Genomic DNA, 23,002 nt, shown 5'->3' with positions numbered 1-23,002 from the left:
TAAAAATGTAAATATAAATCCTTTGTATTAAAAATTAACATTAAATAGAAATATGTTAAATACCAAGGTATAAATTGTTTAATAGGATTCTTAAAACATACAATTTACAGTTAATAATAAAAATAGAAGTTTTATAATAAATCGTTGAGATGTATCTTTTTTAATTGATGAAATAGATATTTAACCTTTTTAGTAAAACTAACATTCTACAGTATAAATATGTATTAATGTAAGATAATAACATTACAATATTAGACAAAAATGTATTTATATAGGTGATATAACCATCATGGAATAAATTGATTTATAAAAAAAATTATGTGATGGGTACCTATTGTGACATATTAATGTTCTATAGGACTATTTTTAACTCTTTACAAATTATTTAATAAATTAAATGTATAATATTTGAAATTAAAATAATATAGGTCTCAAAAATGAAACTTGTGATCAATGTTAAAATAATAATAACTTTAGTAATCAATCACTTATGTTTTCATGATATCATACCTTGACCTTAATAATAAAAAAAAAAAATCAATACTTAACACTCAGATGATAACAATTTTACTGTAAATGTACCAACTATATTTACAAAAAACAAAATAGATATTAAATCACAAAATCAAAGATTTAAATAAAAAATACCACACTATATTATGATATTCAAAACTTTATAATATACTGTACCTAATGCAAAAATTTTATTTTGTAAAATAGATGCTTATTTCGTTTGATAAAATAGGTACACTTAAAAAAAAAATACCAAGATAATAAACTAATATGAACAAACATAAAATACTTAAATGTTTGGGATTTTATAGAAAAAATATTTATTTTTATTTATTTATATCTATACAATATGTTAAGATTATAAGCATAAACTAGGTAAACTTTATGCAACACTGAAAAGAACATTATTTTTTAATTAGTCTCTTGAGTCCTAATTTTATAATTAAATTTGGTGTTAGTAAAAAAAGATAACTGAAAAATACCTAATAAAGTTCTAAAGAATAAATGGTAGTTAATGTTTGAAAATTTGATTGCTATAAGCATTATACCATTATTTTTGTTAAATATAATCTGCAAATATTTTTGGCCCATATTTTTTCAGGTTTGAATTATATATCAACACGAAACTCGATAATAACAACAACTTTACTGAGAACAAAAATGGTTTATTTAAATATCAATAATAAGTATTTATATTTCATAATAGATAACATAACAGTGTATTACCTATGTAAAATGTTTAACTGATGTTGATACTATGGATAATAAATTTGTTATAGTTTAAATTTTTATGATACTAATTTAAAGAATTTGTTCTCTTGAATTTTGGTATTGGAATAAAAGAAAATTACCCATTCCCTAATTTTTTATATTTCTGTAATAAATTCTGTTTACTAACCATCTAACTCTTAAATATAGTTATAAGTATAATATTATATCAAAAAATAATAGATTTAAATCAACAATTTTATTTCTACTCCTACACAATAGATAATACTATACAATATTTAAACTGTTAAATTTGTATGTATTTGTAAATATTAAGATGTGTCAAAACAATCATGGCTTATCAGGTATTTGAAACGTAGCAAAACTAAAATCTTTGTAAAGGTAACAAACAAAACACAATTCAAATGGAGGAAAAGTTAGTGATATTGAAACGTAACTATAATACCAAGTTTTATGTTTAAGGTACAGATGAATCGGTTAATATCCATAGACTTATAGGGATTACAAAAAGAATCAAACTAATGTACCTCTATACAGTTAACAATTACAGTGTATCGATAGTCGATTTGTAAACTGCTAATATGACAGCGATTGATGGGCAAGTAGTATGATGGGGACTCGCGACCAAAATATGGTCGTCGGCGACCTGGGCTTCGACTATTGTCACGACGACACCGGGGAAATGGCGACCGAACAAAGACAAATTATTACTACGACGTACACGCGTGTTAAACAGGCGGTCGGTCGGTTCGGGTTTTAATAATATTTGTTCATGCTCATTAAAACGTGACTCTAAATTGATGTGCTATGGGTACGTCGGAATACTCACAGTAGCGTCTATATTCGCCCAAAATCGTCGTCGAGCTACAACCGCCAGACGTCCCGCAACGTACAGCGCATATTCTGCACACGCTTAAACGTAGTCAGTCCAACACGGCCATAGACGAGAATAGTAGAATGAAATAGTTATAATATAGATACACAACTGACACGAGCAGAACACACGTACGTACGCACGAGCGCACACACGAAGCTTGCGATCTGCAACTCAAAACGAAAACTAGTAAAAACCAAGCGATGGGAATGGGAAACAGAACAACAATATTGCGTTATAATTTTATTCGTGTTCTGTTATTACGCCGACCAAGCCACTGTCTACGATGAATGATGATGGCCGTCAGTTGGCCGGACCCGTATGGCTGTGCACAGTGTACACTAATAACACTGGTGGGGTTCGGTGTCGGTGTGTTGAGGAGTGGGGAGGCAGTGACTCGGCGGAATGTTAACGTCCTGCTATCATCAAGTCGCCGAGCTGGTGGATAAATGGATAATGATAACAGGCCAAAACCAAAACAAATTGGACGTGAATCACGATTTTTTTACACTTTTGTTCAATACTATTAATACTCCAATAGCCATTAATAATATAATAATAATTGTGTCGTTTTTTTTTTCACAAAAACGACAATAAATTGCTTCTGATTCCTTCTAATCCGTAACCGATGAACCGAAGTTTCGGACACACTGCAGTTTGTAAAGATGGAGACGGACTATTTTCGTTACTCGTTAGTATATCATAGGTAAATAGGTAATGCCTGCAATAATGTTATATCATCCGTCGTCTACGGCCTGCTCGTGCTTTTTTGATTTATTTAATAAGACACAAAATGACCGGTTATAATTATTATTATAACGAGTACGTGTGTCGTGTACTGATAAATAATGTACACTACAATGCTTTTTCTAATAATAATCTTGATATATGCCGTGTCTTGCAAGTTACAACACGATGAAAACACAAAATAAGATAACAGGGCCGTAGCTAGGAATTTTATAACTTACTAGGTGCTTTGCTCATCACTTCATCAGTCAAACTACCGCCATTAGCATTAATAAACAAACCAACATCATTATTTTGAGTATCAATAACCTTTAAAAAAAGCTTAGATATTAGGCAAAATGCATTGGCAAGTTAAGAAAGTAAACTAATAAGCGGCTATTAGCTATAATTTAAAAAAATAGGAATGCAATAAAAATGTTGTTTCGGGTTTAGCATTTAAGATAAATAGTAAGGTAGCTGAATAGTCACTAAGGTAAACAGAAAAAAGTTTCCAGTTGCAGTTACCTATAAATAAAACAAAACAAAGACAAATCTGCAAATATTACTAATTTTTTAAAACAAATAGATTAAAATATTAAAATAAGAAATCTTTCATAACTAAATAAATACATTGTTGTATTTTTAAATAATATTAATATAAGATATATATTTTTAATTTTTAATAAATTTATCATAATTGTATATTTTTATATATGCTACGGTAGACTTTTTTACCTAATATCAGTCACTGGACAAAAATATGCAATATGTATGCAGTATGCCCAAAAACAATTGATAAATAAAATAAAGAGGTTTATTTAAATTTTGAATTGTCACTGATTTATTAGCAAATGCATATCAACTTTTTTAATAACTAATAATTATACTGTATTAATATTAAATTATTTCATTAGTTAGAAGTGCAGTGAAAATTTTCAGAACTATATAACACTAAAACACATTTTATTGGGCGTTTTTTATGTTTTTCAGCTTTATAGCTTTGTAGTAAGTTAACGATTGAAGATAAAGTTCTGAAAATCTTCACATCATTTCTCCTAGCCAATGTGAATCTAACAAGACCCAAAATAACAAAATCCGTTCACCAGTTTCGGTAATCTACCATGCTAAATGAAAATCTAGCAAAAAAACTAACTATTTTTTTAATTGTGAAAATTTAAATAATTTTTTTTGAAAATTTTTAATCTCACATTTTGTATTTACTTGATAATCCCTTTTTAATGAGCTATCAACCAACTTTTTAGCTATAATAGTTTTAGAGAAAAGTAAAAAACATAAATTTTGGGACTGTTCATGCCAATGTTTTTGTGGATTAAAATCATTATACCGCTTGGGTGTGATATAGGATCTCTCTCATTAATATTTTATGTTAAAGCTGCTAAATTATCCACCTGCTCATTACAACTGAGTTATATTTTTATTATTTTTCTATTTAACAAAACTTCTTGAAATTTTAAAAATTCAGACTTTTTTCATTTCAATTACTATACTCACTTGATTAAAAATTAAGAAAGTAAAAAAATGTTCTAATTAAACTAATTAAATAGAAATATAAACTATTTATAAAATTCATAGTTAAAACATTTTAAAATCAGAAACATGACCTAAGTATAAAATAAAAAATAAATCATCTTTACAGGCTACAAGCCTATAGCATATTAATACCACGGATTTGAATAATATCTAAGTCGATGTTTAGTACCGATGTTTTGTATAGCTTGAAGATGTATTTAAAAGATATATTATATAATGTGTCCTTTATTTTTTAATTGTGTGTACTAAAGTATAACAATCATTAATCTAATTGTAGTGTGTATAATAAAGACATATAAAAAACAAATGTTTAATTGTTTCAAGTGTTGTTAGAATTGTAAAATAATATTGAACAATTGTTAATAACTAAACCTAGAAATAATATTCAATAATCTTAAAATAAATATATTCTATAAAATACCTCAGATTTTTTTTAATATTAAATGAATTATTAATACGATAATACTTATAAGTAAATGATAACTTTTATTTTTTAAATCCAAATACCTATGCAATTACTTAGGCTTTCAAAATTATTGTGACATTGAAAAAATAAGTTTTTAAATTATAATAAAAAGTGTTACAATAGAAATAAAGGTACTAAATGTATTTAATTTAAATAAACAAGTTCTACTATGATAATGTAAAAACATCCTACAAAATGGAATAGCATAATGATATCAGAATATTTTAATTATTATTTATCATAATACCATTGCTAGGTACTAAAAATAAATAATAATTGGCACAAATAATGTAAATAATATAATTAGTACTTAAACTGATATACGTATACGTATCAAATAGTCGTCCAAATAAATATATATTTGAATTATATAAAAATATTCTAGGTTCGGGTAGTAGGATGGATTAACTGTATAGATAATTGTTAGGTTTCCTTTTACTAACATTTTTAAATTAAATATTGTGAAGTTTTATTTACAAATTCATAACTGCCGAAAAATAGTGATGTGGTGGCCCTGATAAGGGCCGTTTTAGGGTGATAATTAAAATAGAAAATTATGCACGTTCTCCGCGGATACGGCGAGCCAATTGGATGTCTTTTGGCATGATCGTGACACGTTTGGCGTGGATCGCACACAAATTGGTGTCTTCGAATAAACCGACCAAATACGCTTCACTGGCTTCCTGCAGTGCCATGACAGCGGAACTCTGGAAACGCAAATCGGTCTTGAAATCCTGGGCGATTTCACGCACCAGACGTTGGAACGGCAATTTGCGGATCAACAGTTCGGTACTCTTCTGGTAACGACGGATCTCACGGAGAGCCACGGTTCCCGGACGGTAACGATGGGGTTTCTTCACACCTCCAGTGGCGGGCGCGCTCTTACGTGCGGCTTTGGTGGCCAACTGTTTACGGGGCGCCTTTCCGCCTGTGGATTTACGGGCCGTTTGCTTGGTACGTGCCATTGCGCTATCGGGTTCTAGGTGGTAGTTCTGGGTAGGACAACTAAATGTAAATATCAGACTACTGATGAGGTCGGAACACCGCCGACCGGTATATATACAAAAATTGAAAACGTATACGTCAACCTCATTGGTTGATGGTTAACGGGCAGACTGGTAGGGGGGAAGAGCCCGGTAATCGTTTTGATTGGTGTTTCTGTCGACCAAGACACAGTAGTAGACGAAATGGTTTTTTTTAACGTGTTGTTTGCTGTGTGCACACACACATTACACACATGTCCATTTAGTTATGCATAACTACCATTACGTCTACTGTTTTTTACTTTTTTTTTTATTTGTTTTAATAATATAGATAACGAAAATAAATTCTGTACTATACTGTTTCTTTTTCATCTTGATAGATGCCCGTGTCTTCCAGTAGACGTAATGGTAGTTATGCATAACTAAGTGAACACGTGTATATATGTGTGTACATTGTAAGCAACGCGTTAAAAAAAAGCCATTATGTCTACTTCTGCGTCGTCGTCGACGTTTTCAACATGAATATATTAACAATATATATATCTCGTTTTCAACGAGAAAAAATAAACAAAATCGGTCCAGATGACTTCAGTACAAATACCCTAAGAAATTGTCGCATGTTTTAATAACATAAACAACTAAAATATATTTTGAACCCGTTTTTTATTTTTTAAACTGTTTGTTAACAAATAGCTTCACTAAAAATATATAACCATTATCATTAATCACTAGAAAGGACATTTAACACGTTATAAGATAGCTTATGATTACGATGTGGATTTAAATTGATTATATTATATTATATTAGTTTATTTTCTAAAAAAAATTCGACAAGGAAGTACTGTAAGGTTACTATTAATTGTATTAATACTCTAAACTTTCTTAAAGTGTTACTTATGGGACATAAATTGTATCCTTAAAAATGCAATATGATGGCCCTGAAAAGGGCCTTTTTAAGGATTGTATTTTTACAAGTAGATAGTATTAACCTCCGAAACCGTAGAGAGTGCGACCTTGTCGCTTAAGAGCATAGACAACATCCATGGCAGTGACGGTCTTTCTCTTGGCGTGTTCAGTGTACGTGACAGCATCACGGATTACGTTTTCCAAGAAAACTTTTAAAACTCCACGGGTCTCTTCGTAGATCAAACCAGAAATACGCTTCACGCCACCACGGCGAGCTAAGCGACGGATAGCAGGCTTGGTGATTCCCTGGATGTTATCACGGAGTACTTTACGATGACGTTTCGCACCTCCTTTTCCTAATCCTTTTCCACCTTTGCCTCGACCTGTCATGATGCTTAAGTTATTGACCTGTTGAATGTTGGAATGTAAACTGATTATTAACTGATAAAACGCTACTCTTTTTAAGCGTTCCCGTTTCTACAGAAACACCAATCAAAACGATTACCGGGCTCTTCCCCCCTACCAGTCTGCCCGTTAACCATCAACCAATGAGGTTGACGTATACGTTTTCAATTTTTGTATATATACCGGTCGGCGGTGTTCCGACCTCATCAGTAGTCTGATATTTACATTTAGTTGTCCTACCCAGAACTACCACCTAGAACCCGATAGCGCAATGGCACGTACCAAGCAAACGGCCCGTAAATCCACAGGCGGAAAGGCGCCCCGTAAACAGTTGGCCACCAAAGCCGCACGTAAGAGCGCGCCCGCCACTGGAGGTGTGAAGAAACCCCATCGTTACCGTCCGGGAACCGTGGCTCTCCGTGAGATCCGTCGTTACCAGAAGAGTACCGAACTGTTGATCCGCAAATTGCCGTTCCAACGTCTGGTGCGTGAAATCGCCCAGGATTTCAAGACCGATTTGCGTTTCCAGAGTTCCGCTGTCATGGCACTGCAGGAAGCCAGTGAAGCGTATTTGGTCGGTTTATTCGAAGACACCAATTTGTGTGCGATCCACGCCAAACGTGTCACGATCATGCCAAAAGACATCCAATTGGCTCGCCGTATCCGCGGAGAACGTGCATAATTTTCTATTTTAATTATCACCCTAAAACGGCCCTTATCAGGGCCACCACATCACTATTTTTCGGCAGTTATGAATTTGTAAATAAAACTTCACAATATTTAATTTAAAAATGTTAGTAAAAAGAAACCTTAACAATTTTTTATGCTAAAAATTTCGAAGGAAGTTACATTATTACAATATTTATATACATAAGATAAGTATTATATAGGTATACTTATTGGTTATTAATTATTAATATATTAGGTCTCAAAGAAAATTTTGGGGTGCAACCCTTTAATCCCCTTCCTGGTTGCGCCAATGCTACCTAATGTTCACCATCATGAGGACATTGCTTATTCATATGATTAAAATTAAATTTTGCAAGATTTTTGATTGGTATTCTTACACATTATAATATACAATGGAAGATGTGTATAATGTCACTCGCTAAAAATTGACAGTTTTTGATATAAATTTAAATTTCGCTTACCGATATTAGTGTTTTCTGATAATGATTTGAAACATAGTTTCCTTTTTTTTTAATATCAATTTAAACTCGATCACTCTACTCTTGGATCGTAATGATTTTTATATCTTTATATATTTATATTATTTTCAATTTTGATTTGGTCTGATGTATAATTATAATTTATTATTCTACATTATTTTAGATTTCAAATGTTTTACTTTGATTCTAAATTGAATTATATCTAATTTTCATTTTTTTTTTTTTAATATTATTTTGCATTTCTACATTTATTACCTACATTTCTGTTTATCACTTTTTATTATAATTTAAAATATTTTTTTTTTCAATGCCACAATAATTTTGAAAGGCTAAGTAATTGCAATCTGGAATCTATATTATATGTCGTAAATTGTAATACTTCCATTTATATTCTGTAAATCACACTGATTAAATTTTATAGTGGAATAATTGTTACAAATAAATAACCTCTATTGCTTTTTAATATATTTTTAACTTTCAATAATTTCTATAGGATTATAATCCTGGTAAGTATATGATTATTGGTCCGATTGGTGGTATGTGTTTAATGAGTCAATGACTTATCTACCTTGTTAGTGTTATTTATTGTAATTCTTGTTGTTCACCCTTATAATGGTAAATTACGCGATCTTCAAATTGTATTATATAATATAGGTACCAATATATTATGAATGCTTTTATAGTTCTTATAATCTTATTGCTCTTAACATTTAAATAACATTTGTCTCTTCCAGTTTCAATTTTTTTTTTTATGGATATAATCTAAGTTTCGTGTATTTTTGTTACTATTTTTATACTTTTTTATTTTACCATAAGGTAAAGGTATATTTTACATTTTTACCTTTTAACCATTTAACCTAAACAGTTTATGACTTAGTTTTTCTGAACTTCTTTTTATTAATATTAAACCTTTTTTTTTGAGTAAGTAGATCTTTTTATTTGTTATGTTCTAATATTACTTTAAATTTTAAAGTACTAGATTTAGTAATGATGAATAGTTATTAGATTTATGATTTTTAGTGGATATTGTCGAAAAACTGATCCAATTAAATATATCACTACAGTAAAAGATAATTTAATAATTGACTCATTTAATCACATCAATGCATTTCAGAAGAAATTATTGTTATTTGAATTTCAAATAAAAAATAAAAACGTTCAACACTTTCCATTGCTAAACGAATTGAAAAATTCAAAACATATCGATAACATTAAATATGCAAAATAAATAAGGAAACTTATAAACGCTTTTGAAAGTCGTTTTATTAATTTAGACAATACAAGAAAATATTTGAAATATATTCATCTTCTTTTCAAACTGATGTCATGTGGGCCCCAGATATATATATATCATATATAAAAATATTATGAATAAGGCTTTATTAAAACTAAACATTTTGGGGTGTATAATATTTTGAAAACTTCATACTATTTCTTACAAGTTACAATGTTACATAGAAGGGTAGGCAAGTGGGTACTACTACACTGCTGTACATTAAGTGTCGCGAATGATTACTGCAGTTATATACGTGTGCAGTGTGAATAATTTAAATTAATAATAATATATAAATATATAATTGTATACAAAAAATGTTTCCGAACGGAAATTTGTCAGTCTTTATTACTAAGTATATTTAATGATTTGTTTTTTGATAAATTTGATAAAACTATTAAAATGATTTATTTTAATTTTAGTATTATATACAGTAGGCTGATTATTTTTTTTTAATTTTAAATTTAAATTAATTATACTACGTAATTTAACAATATATCATCTATGAATAGATATTAATACGTTATTCATATGTTAATACATAAAATTTAATACATAAATACTAAACAGTACATAAGTTTTTTAATTTAATTTTTAATCATTATTCGATTATCCGCACCCCCTAATCGGTCCTAATTAATGCATGTAGGTCACAATTAGTGCGGGTAATCGACGCGTGACATTCTATACTGTAGCTTAAAAATACTTTTAAAATTATATTATGTATAATGTTTATTATAAATATTCGGTGAAAATTTCAAGTATCTATAGTTATTCGTTTGGAAGAGATAGTTATTATTTGGGTGAATATCTCCAGCTGTCATAACATTTTTAAATTCAAAGATTTCCAATGGTGAAAAAAATGTATTTGACTTTTCAGTATAAATGATATTTTAATAAAGGATACAAAACATATTAAGAACCTTCTTTGGTATAAATAGAAATTGTTTATGATTTTATATAACTACAAAAAAATTTTTATAATAATTTTTGAGATTTTTTTGAATTGTGTCAAAATTCCAAATTTAATTGCTTATAAGGCGACTATGAATTGTTGATAGTTTTTAATTGGGAAATTAACCACTTATTAGAAACCTTATATTAAATATTCAAGCATTTTATACTAACATTTATAAAAAAAAAAAAAAATCAAGTATCAATAAATAGTTCATAAATGTTAAAATATTTTTAAAATTATTCCATACATAGAATATGATAATATATATTCACGGTGAAAATTTTAAATTTCTGTAGTTATTCATATTCGAGTAATAATAAAAAAAGAAATTAATTTAATCAAAAACTGACTAAAAGCATAAAAATTCTCGATCTTTTTAAATTTTTTGTTCGTTTTTTCCGATTATAAAAAAAGTAAACTGAATTTTTAATTTTTATCTTTTTAAAGTACAAACTAGATTCAATTTATTATCCAAAACCTTCTTCAAAGTTGAAAATAAAATCATTCTATTGTGACTACTTAATACTTATCGTGTATAGATATATAGAAACACACACACATATCATTGTAAAATTAATACATTCACAGAGCCTTGCCGTTAAGATTTTGCGCCAAGGGCAAAATTAAATATATTCGCCACCTATTTTATTTACCATTATGCATTTTAATTTTTTTGGCGCCCCTTTAAACCAGGCGCCCGGGGCGCATGCCCCCTAGGCCCCCCACCCACGGCACGGCTCTGTACATTAATATTGCTTTGCACAGAATCTAAAATCGAAATTAGGATGAGTGGTTTTTGAGTTATAAATATAGGTATTTAAAGTTTAGGTTAGCGGAATAACATGCAATTTTAGGCCGGGTATCCCCATACTATACTCAATTCTGCTAATTAAAACTTTAAATACTTATAACTTATAACTATTCGTTCTAATTTCTATTTGTATGTATAGGAAAGGAATTCACAAAAAAATATTCTGCTTCAGAATATGAATTTAAAAATGTATAAAGTCACTCAAAAAAGTAAAATACTTAAAAATTATAAAAATCAAAAATATAATAAATAATGTTTTATTTCAACTATAAATTAAATAAGAAAAATATTTAATAAAATGTTAATTATATTTTGAAATAATGAATGTTGTTTGATTAAAGAATTACCCTAGGTGTGGATATATTGTTGAAAAGTTATAGCAAATAGCAGATAAGTTTTCAGCAGACATAATAATCGAAAATTGAAATTTTGAACTACAACAGTTGTCTAACGTTATTGTACTAATGATGAGTATATAGGTATATATATTATACGTATTTTATATGTAATCATCTTTTGATATTACCTATACAGAATTATATTCTGTGTAGGTACTAAAATTACAATTGTTTAGTAAACTTAGACTTGGCAGCAAAAACAAGACGTATTGTAGACACTGCATGTAGTAAAAGCATAATACGTATAGTAGTTATTGGTAACTATATAGGTACCTTAATGGTAACATTAAACATGCGCTACCAATTAATATTCAAGGTATCACCCCTGTTAAATTATGTATGAATGGATACCTACGATACAAATAGTATAGCTGAAATCGTATGAGCAATACATAATTGGTATGTATGTTTAGTTTTTAAGTCTCGTTGGCCGTTGGGAAAAAACCTCTACGGACTGATTAAAGATTATACAATTGTAAAAGTATCAATTGGAAACTAAATACTTTTCTATAAATAATTTAAAGTAAACATTAATTTATTGTGATCGTTAAAAATACTATAAAAATTTAGATAACATAATATTTATGTTTAAATAAATTCAATTTAAGTATGATAAAACTAGCTAGAGAAATAAATCATATTCCATTGTTAGATGAGTATTTACTATTTAAGTAACTATCTACCAAGTACCAATATCTAATTCAATCAGTAATTATAAATAATTTCGCTATAGTCTTATTATTATTAGTTGTAAGCTTGTAAAATACATTTTAAATTTGTATCATAATATTATAAGTATAACTGACTCATACAAGTGCTGTTGAAAAATTCATGAATTTGTATTTAAAGATTACGTTATCCATATACCTATTACCTACCATAATACCACATATTTATTATACACTAGCTTTAAATCATGACAGACATGAGTTGAATAGTTGATCATTGAAATTTACATCCAACATTGTCATTTAGTAAACGTTTTCAATATTCATATTGGTTTAATTTCGTATTTGTAATATTTCAATATTAAAATGTGTGAAATTTCTATTATTGCTTGGATTTTTTCAAAATAAATTACTACCTGTAACATAATTTTATATATACGGGTTAATGTGACACGCATAGTCGTTTAGATCATATTATTATATAATTTATACCCATAATAATATGATCTAACTAGGATAACTAGGTACCTACCTTGTACCTGGAGATTTAACTGATCTATAAGAATACATACGTCGTTATTAAAGTACAAATCGTGAAATATACTCAACAATATTATACATACGCAATACGCATAGAACGATAGACGCGTAGTAATTAATATGTAAGGCTAACTAAAGTTCAAACTTCAAACAAGGCATATTTTATTCATTTTATCTATTCATTTAATTAATAATATTATATCATACAAAATAAAAATGTGTAAACATTCATCGTGTTGGTGGCCACACTGTGAACCCGATCGTCACCGCGCCCGCCGCTCGAATATAGTGGTAGTGCCTTGAGCCTTCTTACCGGCAGTCCGTGTTTTGGTGTTCGCGGTGTCTAGCGTTACTGCAGTTCTGTGTCCTACGCGCTTCCCTTGTGTGGTGTATGTTATTGTTTTTCTTCATAATATAATTACAAATTGTTGTGCGTTTTTCGATCCTATAAACTCTATCGGATTTTCGTTTTGTGTCGAAGTTGCCGGCTCGACTCGAGTGGCGCGCAGAGACCTTAAGATGGGGTCTTGCGGAAAGCTTCTGCTGGCCCTTATCTTTACGTTTGCCACAAAGGGTGAGTTTTACTTTGTTATTAGTGTCAACACTCGACAGTATTTGTGTATATTGTCTATTGACTAGAATGCAAACGCGAGTCAACAATCAATATTCTATTGTATACTTGTATATAGTAACTTAACCTACCTAGGCACATATATTCGGCATTTAATATATAAGTACAAATGTTATGTCATATTGAACCTTATAAGTATCGTAAATTCGTAATATTTCGTAAATGTAGGTACATACAGATATTAGTGGTACCAGAACAGTGATAATCTTAAGCATATTTCTGGTATCATCGATTAAACCTGAAAATAAGTATTTACAGATTTTGGAATGTATCTATCTTTTGACGTATACTTACGTACTGTAATCGACTACCTACTTTTGTTACCCATCCGGCGTTGGTAAATGAGTAAAATAAAATATTTTGATTTAATTTTTTTACGCGCGTGCTAACAGGAAGTCTCTTTTGTACGTAATATGAACGGGGGTGAACGAATGACTGAATGAGTCATGAACATTGTCGAAATGGGGGCGTTCTGTTCTAATGCACATCACAGTCGCAGTAGACATTTGTGGATTCTTACTATATAGTTACTTCCTTCGTCGGATTTCAAAATAAATCTATAAGTACCTGAAGAATCTTATGAAATTGGTAAGCACTATTTCTTAGTTTCTTACACATTAATTCGCTATACTCGTATTACCATTCATAATGGGATATTGTACATAATTATGTAAATCAAATTTTACCTTTAATGCATTTAAACCACAATTGACTATAAGTAATTAATCTCGATAGAATTTTAATTCTGCTTTATTAAAAACGAGATATAAAAAAAAAATTGAAATATTTTTCTTTTAAAAATCGTTGTATATTTTTTTAAACTATACTGAAATATTAAAATAAATTTTGAATGATCTAGTAACTAAATAACATATAATTATCTAAATGAAAAACAATTATTTAAAGAGTGATCCGAATATTTATCAACCGATTAAAAAAAAAATGTTTAATTATCTATTTGTTATTTATTCATTTTTTAAAACCATAATTAATTGTAATAAAACCTTTATAAATATTATATCAGTTTATTATAGTTTATTGTATTATGAATCAGATAAATATGGTATAATATTTATTATATATTACTGAATATTCATTCAGTGATTTTATAACAATGTATGTATCTCGTTTTATTATATAAATTATAATAAGAATTTAATTACTCTTGGTTATTAATGTATGATTTTCAAGAAACATATTTATTTTTATGACACCCCTGTTATTTATTCGAGTATTTATTATTGTTTGTTATCTTGCCATGATCTCAATAACTTTGATTAGATTAGATAGAATTTGACTTCTCTATAGTTATGTAGCTATTAAAATAAAATTAATATCAAATAACATTTACCACTATATAGGTACAAATAGTTTTTTCTAGTAGATGGTGGAATTCTTTTATAACAATTTAATATTTTTTGGGTTTTTAGACTTCAAATATTAAATACTTATTGACTATAAACACTCAAAGGATATCTATCTTATTGGCGTTATCTTGGTAATCTACTACAATGAATTAAATTATCAAGCTGATTTTTTTTAACCTTTATCTAATAAAGATTACCATAAAATTATCTCAGTTATACGTATTGTATACCTAGGTTTTTAAAATAAGTTTTTTTTTTATTAGGATGTCAGCGCACTGTTTGTTTTCTCTCTCTAGCCCACGCACAACATAGACAAAACGAATTTACGCATTCTGAGTAGAATTTACTCAATTTTGGTTCTAGAGTAAATATACCTATTATAAAATTAAATTTTGATAATATTTCTGAGTACAAAACGATAAGTTTTTTTAATAAAATTAAAATTTTGAAAATTTAAAGGTTATTTAAAAAAGTTGCAATTTATAGCTATTTCTAAACGATATAATTAACGTTGTATTGGGAATAATGGAAAAAACTCATCGTCTTATACTCAGAAATATTATCAAAATTTAATTTTATAACAGGTATATTTACTCTAGAACCAAAATTGAGTGAATTCTACTCAGAATGCGTAAATGCGTTTTGTCTATGTTGTGCGTGGGCTAGAGAGAGAAAACAAACAGTGCGCTGACATTCTCTTACAAGTAAACTGTATGTTTAAATCGAGGTTTAAATTATGAAACCAGGTTATAGATATAATACAATACATGACTATATCCATTTTTAAAATGGACTTAAATACTTTTTGTAAATTATTTAAATAAGTATGTATGTTTTTAAAAGTATTAAATGTATTATATATTATCAAATATAATTCTGGATGTAACTAAAAGTAGATAACTAATTATTTATATAAAATTAATTTATATTTTTCTACAGGATTTGAATGGAATTTGATTTTAAAATAAAAAATGATTTTTCTGATAGGTAGGTAATCAGTTTACATTATAAGTATAAAAATATAAAAATATCTTACGAGTATGTATATACCTAGGATAAAATTAATAGTATAAATATAAATATTTTTGAAAAAAGACCGATTATTATACAAGTGTCAATCTAAAATTACTCGTAATAAAAACACGTCCTTCTTCATTAACCAAAATATAAAAACTACAAACATTTCTTGTGCTTTATTTTTAAAAATACTTTAGGCAGTAATAACTCATGTTATAATTTAAAAAAAAAATTCATTTTCTAAATAGTGGATTAAATATTTCAATATGTAATGTAGATATTCGTTTACATAACATTATAAATTGTATTTATTTCGAATAATTATTGAAATACAATTGATCTTATTGATCTCTTAAATGAGAAACGCATTTCTATTTATATATTTATCAGATATCATAATTCATTTTGTTTTTTTTATTGCTTAATTTTTTGCCGAATGTAAAAATTCGGATTAATAAAATACTAACCCAATATTCCAAATTGTTGAGTTTTTAATATATTACTCCAGTCATTACGTCCGGTATTGAACAAATTTAATTTAATCAATGAATTGGATGAATCATGAATGATTAAATTTATTGAATTATAATTACTGGACAGTGTCATATAATTGTTAGTAAAATAGTATTACTAAATCATAGTTAATATTCATATTAACATGATAGTGAGATAATTATAAATTACAATTAATTGATGTCTAACGAAATAAATAATTTTTATATTATAATAATGTGATGTGTTTTAAAAAAAAAATACGAGTGTGTATGACCAAATTTCTGAAAATGAAATTGTATAGCGGCAATATTCACAATAATTTTGAATTAATGGCTTGTAGTTAAAACTAAAAGAAAAGTGCATATGATGTCAAAAATAATTTTTAAATATTAGTGTTACGCGTATGTATCCTTCTCATCGATCTACGCTTTTAACGTAACTGCGCCTTCTACTCGTCCTACAACCCTGTCTGGCAGCACACGCGGGTTCATTGGGCCTCCGTGTTTCCATAGCAACCACTGAAATCCTGTTGCCGTCTAAACAATACTCCGAGCACTCAACACTCAACAGCAGTATCCTTTACGCCAAGTAAATCTCTGATTGTGCACGTGCCCGAACTATATACCGACGTTTCTAATATTTTTATTAAATAATAATTTTAATAATAATTTATGAAATCGTGGGAACCTATTTTTAATTTCCGTTATTCCTGGCGAAGTATTTGAATATTTTTAAATAATAAATGAAACGTAGTCGACTCGGAATGGTATCTCGTATTTCCTTTGCGGATGGATGTCGTTACATATCCGGGATATATTTTCCAGCATATAATATACATGAAGTTATAATAATATTATTCAACGTGTAAAATACCAATATTAGTTTATAATTAAAATTATTTTGATCCGCTAACATGGAAATGTCTTACTTTTTAACTGCAACTGATGCGTAAATAAATGTTTAAAAAATACTTTTATACCTTTAATGAATAATTATTGATTTTATTTATTTAATCAATTTATTTATTTATTTATCTATTTATTTATCTTTATTTAATCTATTGAGTTAATTTATTAAATTAATGGATGAAAATATTTTAAGGATAAATTTCAACATTCTTAAAGCTAGTTTTTTCCATGATGTTTTATTCAAAACATATTGGCCACTAATCACAATAATATAGCTTGTACGTAAATTACCGGCTTACGTTGTATTCCATCGTTTTTGTTTTATTTATTAAATATGTTCCGTTGTCTATTAGCCTTGTTCCATTTAAAATCAATAGAAAATCGGTGATTTTGAAAGTATTAGCATGGTTAGAAACGCGTTAGATTATGTGTTTGAGCTGGAAAAAATTAAAAGGAGTGCGCAAAAGCAGTGGTGGACTCAAGAAGGGTTCGAGGCCCCCTCCTATGGCAGTTTCATTATATTTGTAAGGCCTAATATCAAATCCTAAATATTATGCTTATAAAACTAATATAAAAAATTTAGTTTTTTCTTTATTTAATACAGTTTATGGAAAACTAGAAAACACGATGTATTTTCTGAATATAGAAATATTTTATTAATTTTATACATTTTTCCTAGAAGCTCATAATAAGTTTCATTCATACTGTATTTTGTTTTACCTATTGTTTTATATATTTTAATCTTTGAGGTAGGTAAGATTTCTTTTTACTTTTTACATAGGTATCTTTTTATAAGCATATGTATTATGCACCTTAATCATTGATATTTATTAAAAGCATAAATATGAGTGTATAAAAAGTTTATAATTTATTCTCTAAGTATTGTTTCTCTAATAGTCACTCTTATTGTAGGGTAGTCCCTAAGTCATAAGGGAATTAAAGGAAATATTGTCAACCATCTAAATATTTCTAATAAATATTTTGTCCCACTGTAACCAAGCTTTGCGCTACGCAGAATCGTTTTTTAAAATATGCAGTGATTTATCATTATTATATATTTCTTTCAAATGTTTAATATTATAAAACACCATGCAATTTAATACATTATTATCCTTTATCTATATTTAGTTTTTACTGGTCACATACTATTGATATTAAATAGTTTGTTGTATTTTTATTAAGTATTTATTAATAATTTGAACGATTATATTTTCATTGAAATTAATTGTAAAATCTTGCATATACTTGTATATAGAAGATTCAAATTTTTTTATCAGTCATGACAATTTTATGAAGTCTAATGTAGTATATTAATGTATGTACTTAGTGTATGGATATATGTAGTATGCCTACTATGTCCAGTTTAATTTTGCTCAATGGTAATTTACGTCTTAATATAATATTTTTCAAAAATATTAATTAATAATTACTTAATATTTTTAATTTATCATTTTGTAATAGTTAATAGCATGTTAAACTACATACCTACTTCTATTTCCTATGATTAAAACTAAATAAGTTCTAAAAAAAAATAATCAAGTTTTATTAACAGAATATAATTATTTCATTTAATAAGTTAAGTAAAATAAAAATAGTTTTGAAATGTTACGATGACGGGTTATTTATTGCATACATCTATATAATATGGTATAGGTATTATACCGAGAACTGTATGTAAATAAACTGTGCTTACGCAAGCGCATTTTGGAGGAAAAACACTTAACTGAAAGAACTTTGCCCGTGAAACAGCATCCGCCCCAATAACAAATCGATCATGTTTTTGTAGTGTAACCGATATAGTGTACTTTCACTGTACAATGTAGTGTGTTACCAGTTTACCGCCCACATTATTACTTTATTACTATACGTAAACAAACAATAAGTAGGTACCTACCTATATTATATTTTTAGTAAAATAAGTTTTAAGTTAGCATTATTTTAATTTAAAAGCAGATATTTTCTTATGAAAAATCTACTTCTAAAATGTTAAATATAATATAAAGGTTTAAACCCTTTCGCTTATAACTGTGTTTAACATTTAGATTATAAATTATGTTATGCTCAACCGCGTTCCATGTAATCATTTGGTTTATTGTTCTTAGAATGGTTTTACCAACAAAATATCGTCGTCCACGTACATTTAAATAATAACAATAATTAGCTACGACAACCGTCCATATTACAATTTGACTTTCAAATTTGATGGAACAATGGATATTCTGGGGGAGGAGAAATGAGTCTGTGAGTCAGTCGTTTGTAATTTCTCGTATGATAGTAACATACTAATGTATAGTTCACGTCATTTATGATATTTAAATATAGAATAAAATGAAATACTTAAAATATATATTTTACATTTTTAAATGTTAAAATGTAATACTTATAATAAGTCCAATATAAAATAGTATAAAATACCTATTAAAATGCATTATTTAGGGCAGTATATTTTAAAATCAAGAATTAAAAAAAATATCGACTTGAATTTATATTTCGTAGTCGTAAAATTGGTCTTTTGAGTGCACGATAAGATAATTGTTATATTAAACTGCATATCCGCGTAATACTGTAGTAGGCCACGAACAACGTTAGTTTGTTCTTTCATACAATTGTAATAGTTGTACATTTTAATACCGCCACAGTGGGCTAAATATATATGTATTTTTTTATTTCGTACGGTGCATTGTTTGAAATTTATTTCACGATTCAAGAAATTTGAGCCACAGTTTGTGTTTAGAAATATAATCTTGAAGTTGAAAATAAGTGAGCTATTACTGTTATAGGTAGGTAAAATTTGAATTCAATGACATCAGATATATCATTGTTTACAAACAATGTTTCTGAGTAATGATTCGTTAGCCTTTATCACTAGTATATATTTTTTGATAAAGCTATTAAAATCATTTATTTTATTTCGTAGTATAGTTACAATAGGTTGATAACATTTTTTCCGAACATTTTGTATTAATTATATTAATAATATTAAATATTATAATAATAAATATTTTTAACACACCATATAAACTTAAAATAAATAATTCTGTGAATAATAATAAAAATATATTAATAAATTAATAAAAAATTTATAAATGTGTATTAAACATATTTTATAAAAATTAATAACATAATTCTGTAAATATAATAAAACAATAAAAATAGGTTCACAATATAAATAGATAATATTTTAAAATAAATCAAAAATATTTTTGCGTTTTGTTAAGTTCATAATAATATAATATACGTTTAAGTTTTAAGTTCCTAGTAATATATTTTTAAATTATAACTAGATAATTAACATCGTTATGACGTTATTTAACATTTAAATAAGTTAATTCGTCCTAATTTGAACTTTAATGTCTATAAAAAAACAATTATTGTTTTTTTAAAATTGTATATGGTTTTAGTACGAATTACTCTAGATCGATTCCTATCTTGAATTAAATTTTCAAAACTTATGTATAAAAACAAAAGTTTTTATGAAGTTCTTATTGCAAAATAGTTTAAAATTATTTGCGATTTTTGTGAATTTTCGTGCCAAAATTCTAACATTTAACGCTTACAAAAGATTTTATGGCTAAAAATTTTCGATATTTTTTAATTTAGAATTAATAACTTATGAGTATAGGGTTAGGATGTTTATGCACTAAAAAAATTGTGAATATATTATATGTACTTATGCACTAAAAAATAAAGAAATGTTGACAAAAAAAAATTCAATAAATACATAGAGAAAAATTCAATTAATAATAGAATATTAACAAATTGAGTTGGTATAATTTTTATGTGCTCGTTATATTCATTATTGTCTATTAAATTCTTGAATTATATTATTTACTATATAAAATTAAATATAATAAAATATATTTTAAAAAGTGTTTCATTGAATAATTATTGTTTGTTTTAAATGTTCTGTTGTAAATCTTCCTTTATTTGATGCTAATACGTATATATTTAAGTTATATTGAATTCTCAACAATAAATAATTGATAATTTGTAAAATACTTTGTAAAATGCAGATAATCAAACTTTTTTCAAATTCGGTTAATAAAATATAAAATTATGGTATTTTTCATCAAAAATCGTCAAATAATGCACTTATAAATAATAAATGGTAAAATATGCAATTATATGCAATATAAAATTTTGATATTTTAAATATAGATATCATGAAACATTTCTATATAAGAATGGAAGCTATTGGAACACCTAAAAAAAATATGCAATATCATAAATATCCTAACCCTATACTTATCAGGAACTTTGTATTAGATGTTCAAACATGTTTATCCATCAAATAATTTTTAATTCTACATTTCTTTAAAAAAAAAACTAAAACCATTGAAAATTTCGCTTGCCTATAATTAACTCAAAAATAATCAAAATAGTTTGTAAATTTTATTATAAATAAAAAAATTATTATATAAACATTTTGTGAAAATTTCAAGTATCTGCGGTTATTAGTTTTTAAGTTACAAAAAAACAAAAAAACATAATTGATCTTGTCAAAAATTAGATTTACATAAAAAAATTACTGTATTTCTTTGATTTCTTTGTGGTTTTAACGAATGTTTTACCATTGACCTCCCAAAATACTATTACATACAATAAACTATTAAAAGCTACCCCATTTTCAAAAATTGAATTATATTTACTTTCCCAAAAAGTGTTTACAGATATAAAAAAAAAACATAACAGTAAAATTTATTCATGACTTCTGTATAAGAAATAGGTTTGCTCAAATATTTGCCTGCAATTTATATTCATATAGGAATAAATGCAGCTGATGACTTATTAGAACATTTAATATTAAAATATTCAATACATTACCTATGTAATGAGTAACGGCTAATGACTAATAACTAAAAAGTAATAATAAATATAATGAGTATATATACTAAATACTATTTTAATATTTTATTATATAGGTTGTATACATAAAGATATACTAATATATATTTTATACTAGACCGTATTAAAATGTCTCCTGTATGTACCTATTCAGTATTTGGTAGTACTTATAATATGTACCCTTATATATTAGGTACTTAGGTAATTTATGTTGATTGGTATATTGCATTATATATTTTAATTAATTTTATTTGTTTTGTTTCTATGCTTATTATATTTTTTTAAAGCAAATTTATTTGAAATAGGTACTATATAGGTATTTTTTTTATGATGGCGATAGAGAAAAAATATTATTCTTTTTGATAGTTTTTTTTTCATTGGTGGTTATAAACACATTGAGATTTAAACCATGACAGATGTTGTAGTGCTTTGCAGCTGCCTGTAGTACTCGAATGTTTAGGTGGTGACCCACACGCGTTCTACCACAGTATACGTGACGAGAACCGAGCGTTAGCCAGGTGTTCTTTTTTCGGTGCATGAACATAACATACTCATGTGGCTGATATAATGTACCTATAAAATCTTACTGTAGAAAATCGCAGTAAAATAATATTTGTACCTGTTAGATTTTTTCCACCTGACTCGGTCCATAGGTTTTACTTTAAAACAAAATATTTACGTGTTTCAAAATATCAAAAAATGCGAAATTTTCCTTGAAAAACTATGAAAGTAGTGTTAGTGTGTGCTAGTGTATGGAATTTGTCATCGT

General features: G+C 27.2%; 3 protein-coding genes across 52 annotated transcripts in view; 2 read left to right on the top strand and 1 right to left on the bottom strand.

Annotated features, from left to right (window-relative positions):
- Window positions 1–5,185: 5,185 nt before the first annotated feature.
- On the bottom strand, window positions 5,186–7,574 carry LOC113553953 (histone H3-like). Its single transcript, XM_026957559.1, has 3 exons — window positions 7,436–7,574; window positions 6,852–7,156; window positions 5,186–5,867 (listed from the first exon to the last, which is right to left on the bottom strand). Exons 2-3 carry the CDS (start codon window positions 7,136–7,138, stop codon window positions 5,414–5,416), a joined length of 741 nt encoding a protein of 246 aa, XP_026813360.1. The 5' UTR covers window positions 7,139–7,156; window positions 7,436–7,574; the 3' UTR covers window positions 5,186–5,413.
- On the top strand, window positions 7,383–7,922 carry LOC113553952 (histone H3). Its single transcript, XM_026957558.1, has one exon. The coding sequence runs from the start codon at window positions 7,425–7,427 to the stop codon at window positions 7,833–7,835; it is 411 nt and encodes a 136-aa protein (XP_026813359.1). The 5' UTR covers window positions 7,383–7,424; the 3' UTR covers window positions 7,836–7,922.
- A 5,379-nt stretch (window positions 7,923–13,301) lies between these two features.
- Window positions 13,302–23,002, top strand: part of LOC113554944 (Down syndrome cell adhesion molecule-like protein Dscam2) — a 62,478-nt gene continuing 52,777 nt past the window's right edge. For 49 of the 50 annotated variants that reach the window (XM_026959095.1, XM_026959097.1, XM_026959096.1 and 46 more), the window contains exon 1: window positions 13,302–13,544. In XM_026959095.1, the coding sequence (XP_026814896.1) occupies window positions 13,490–13,544 (55 nt within the window). In that variant the 5' untranslated portion in view covers window positions 13,302–13,489. The remainder of the gene's footprint in view (window positions 13,545–23,002) is intronic. The other variant, XM_026959046.1, reaches the window with a different exon arrangement.

This window comes from Rhopalosiphum maidis, chromosome 2, assembly GCF_003676215.2.
Source record: "Rhopalosiphum maidis isolate BTI-1 chromosome 2, ASM367621v3, whole genome shotgun sequence".
Taxonomy (NCBI): Eukaryota; Metazoa; Arthropoda; class Insecta; order Hemiptera; family Aphididae; genus Rhopalosiphum; species Rhopalosiphum maidis.
This window is presented reverse-complemented; position numbering and strand designations above follow the sequence as displayed.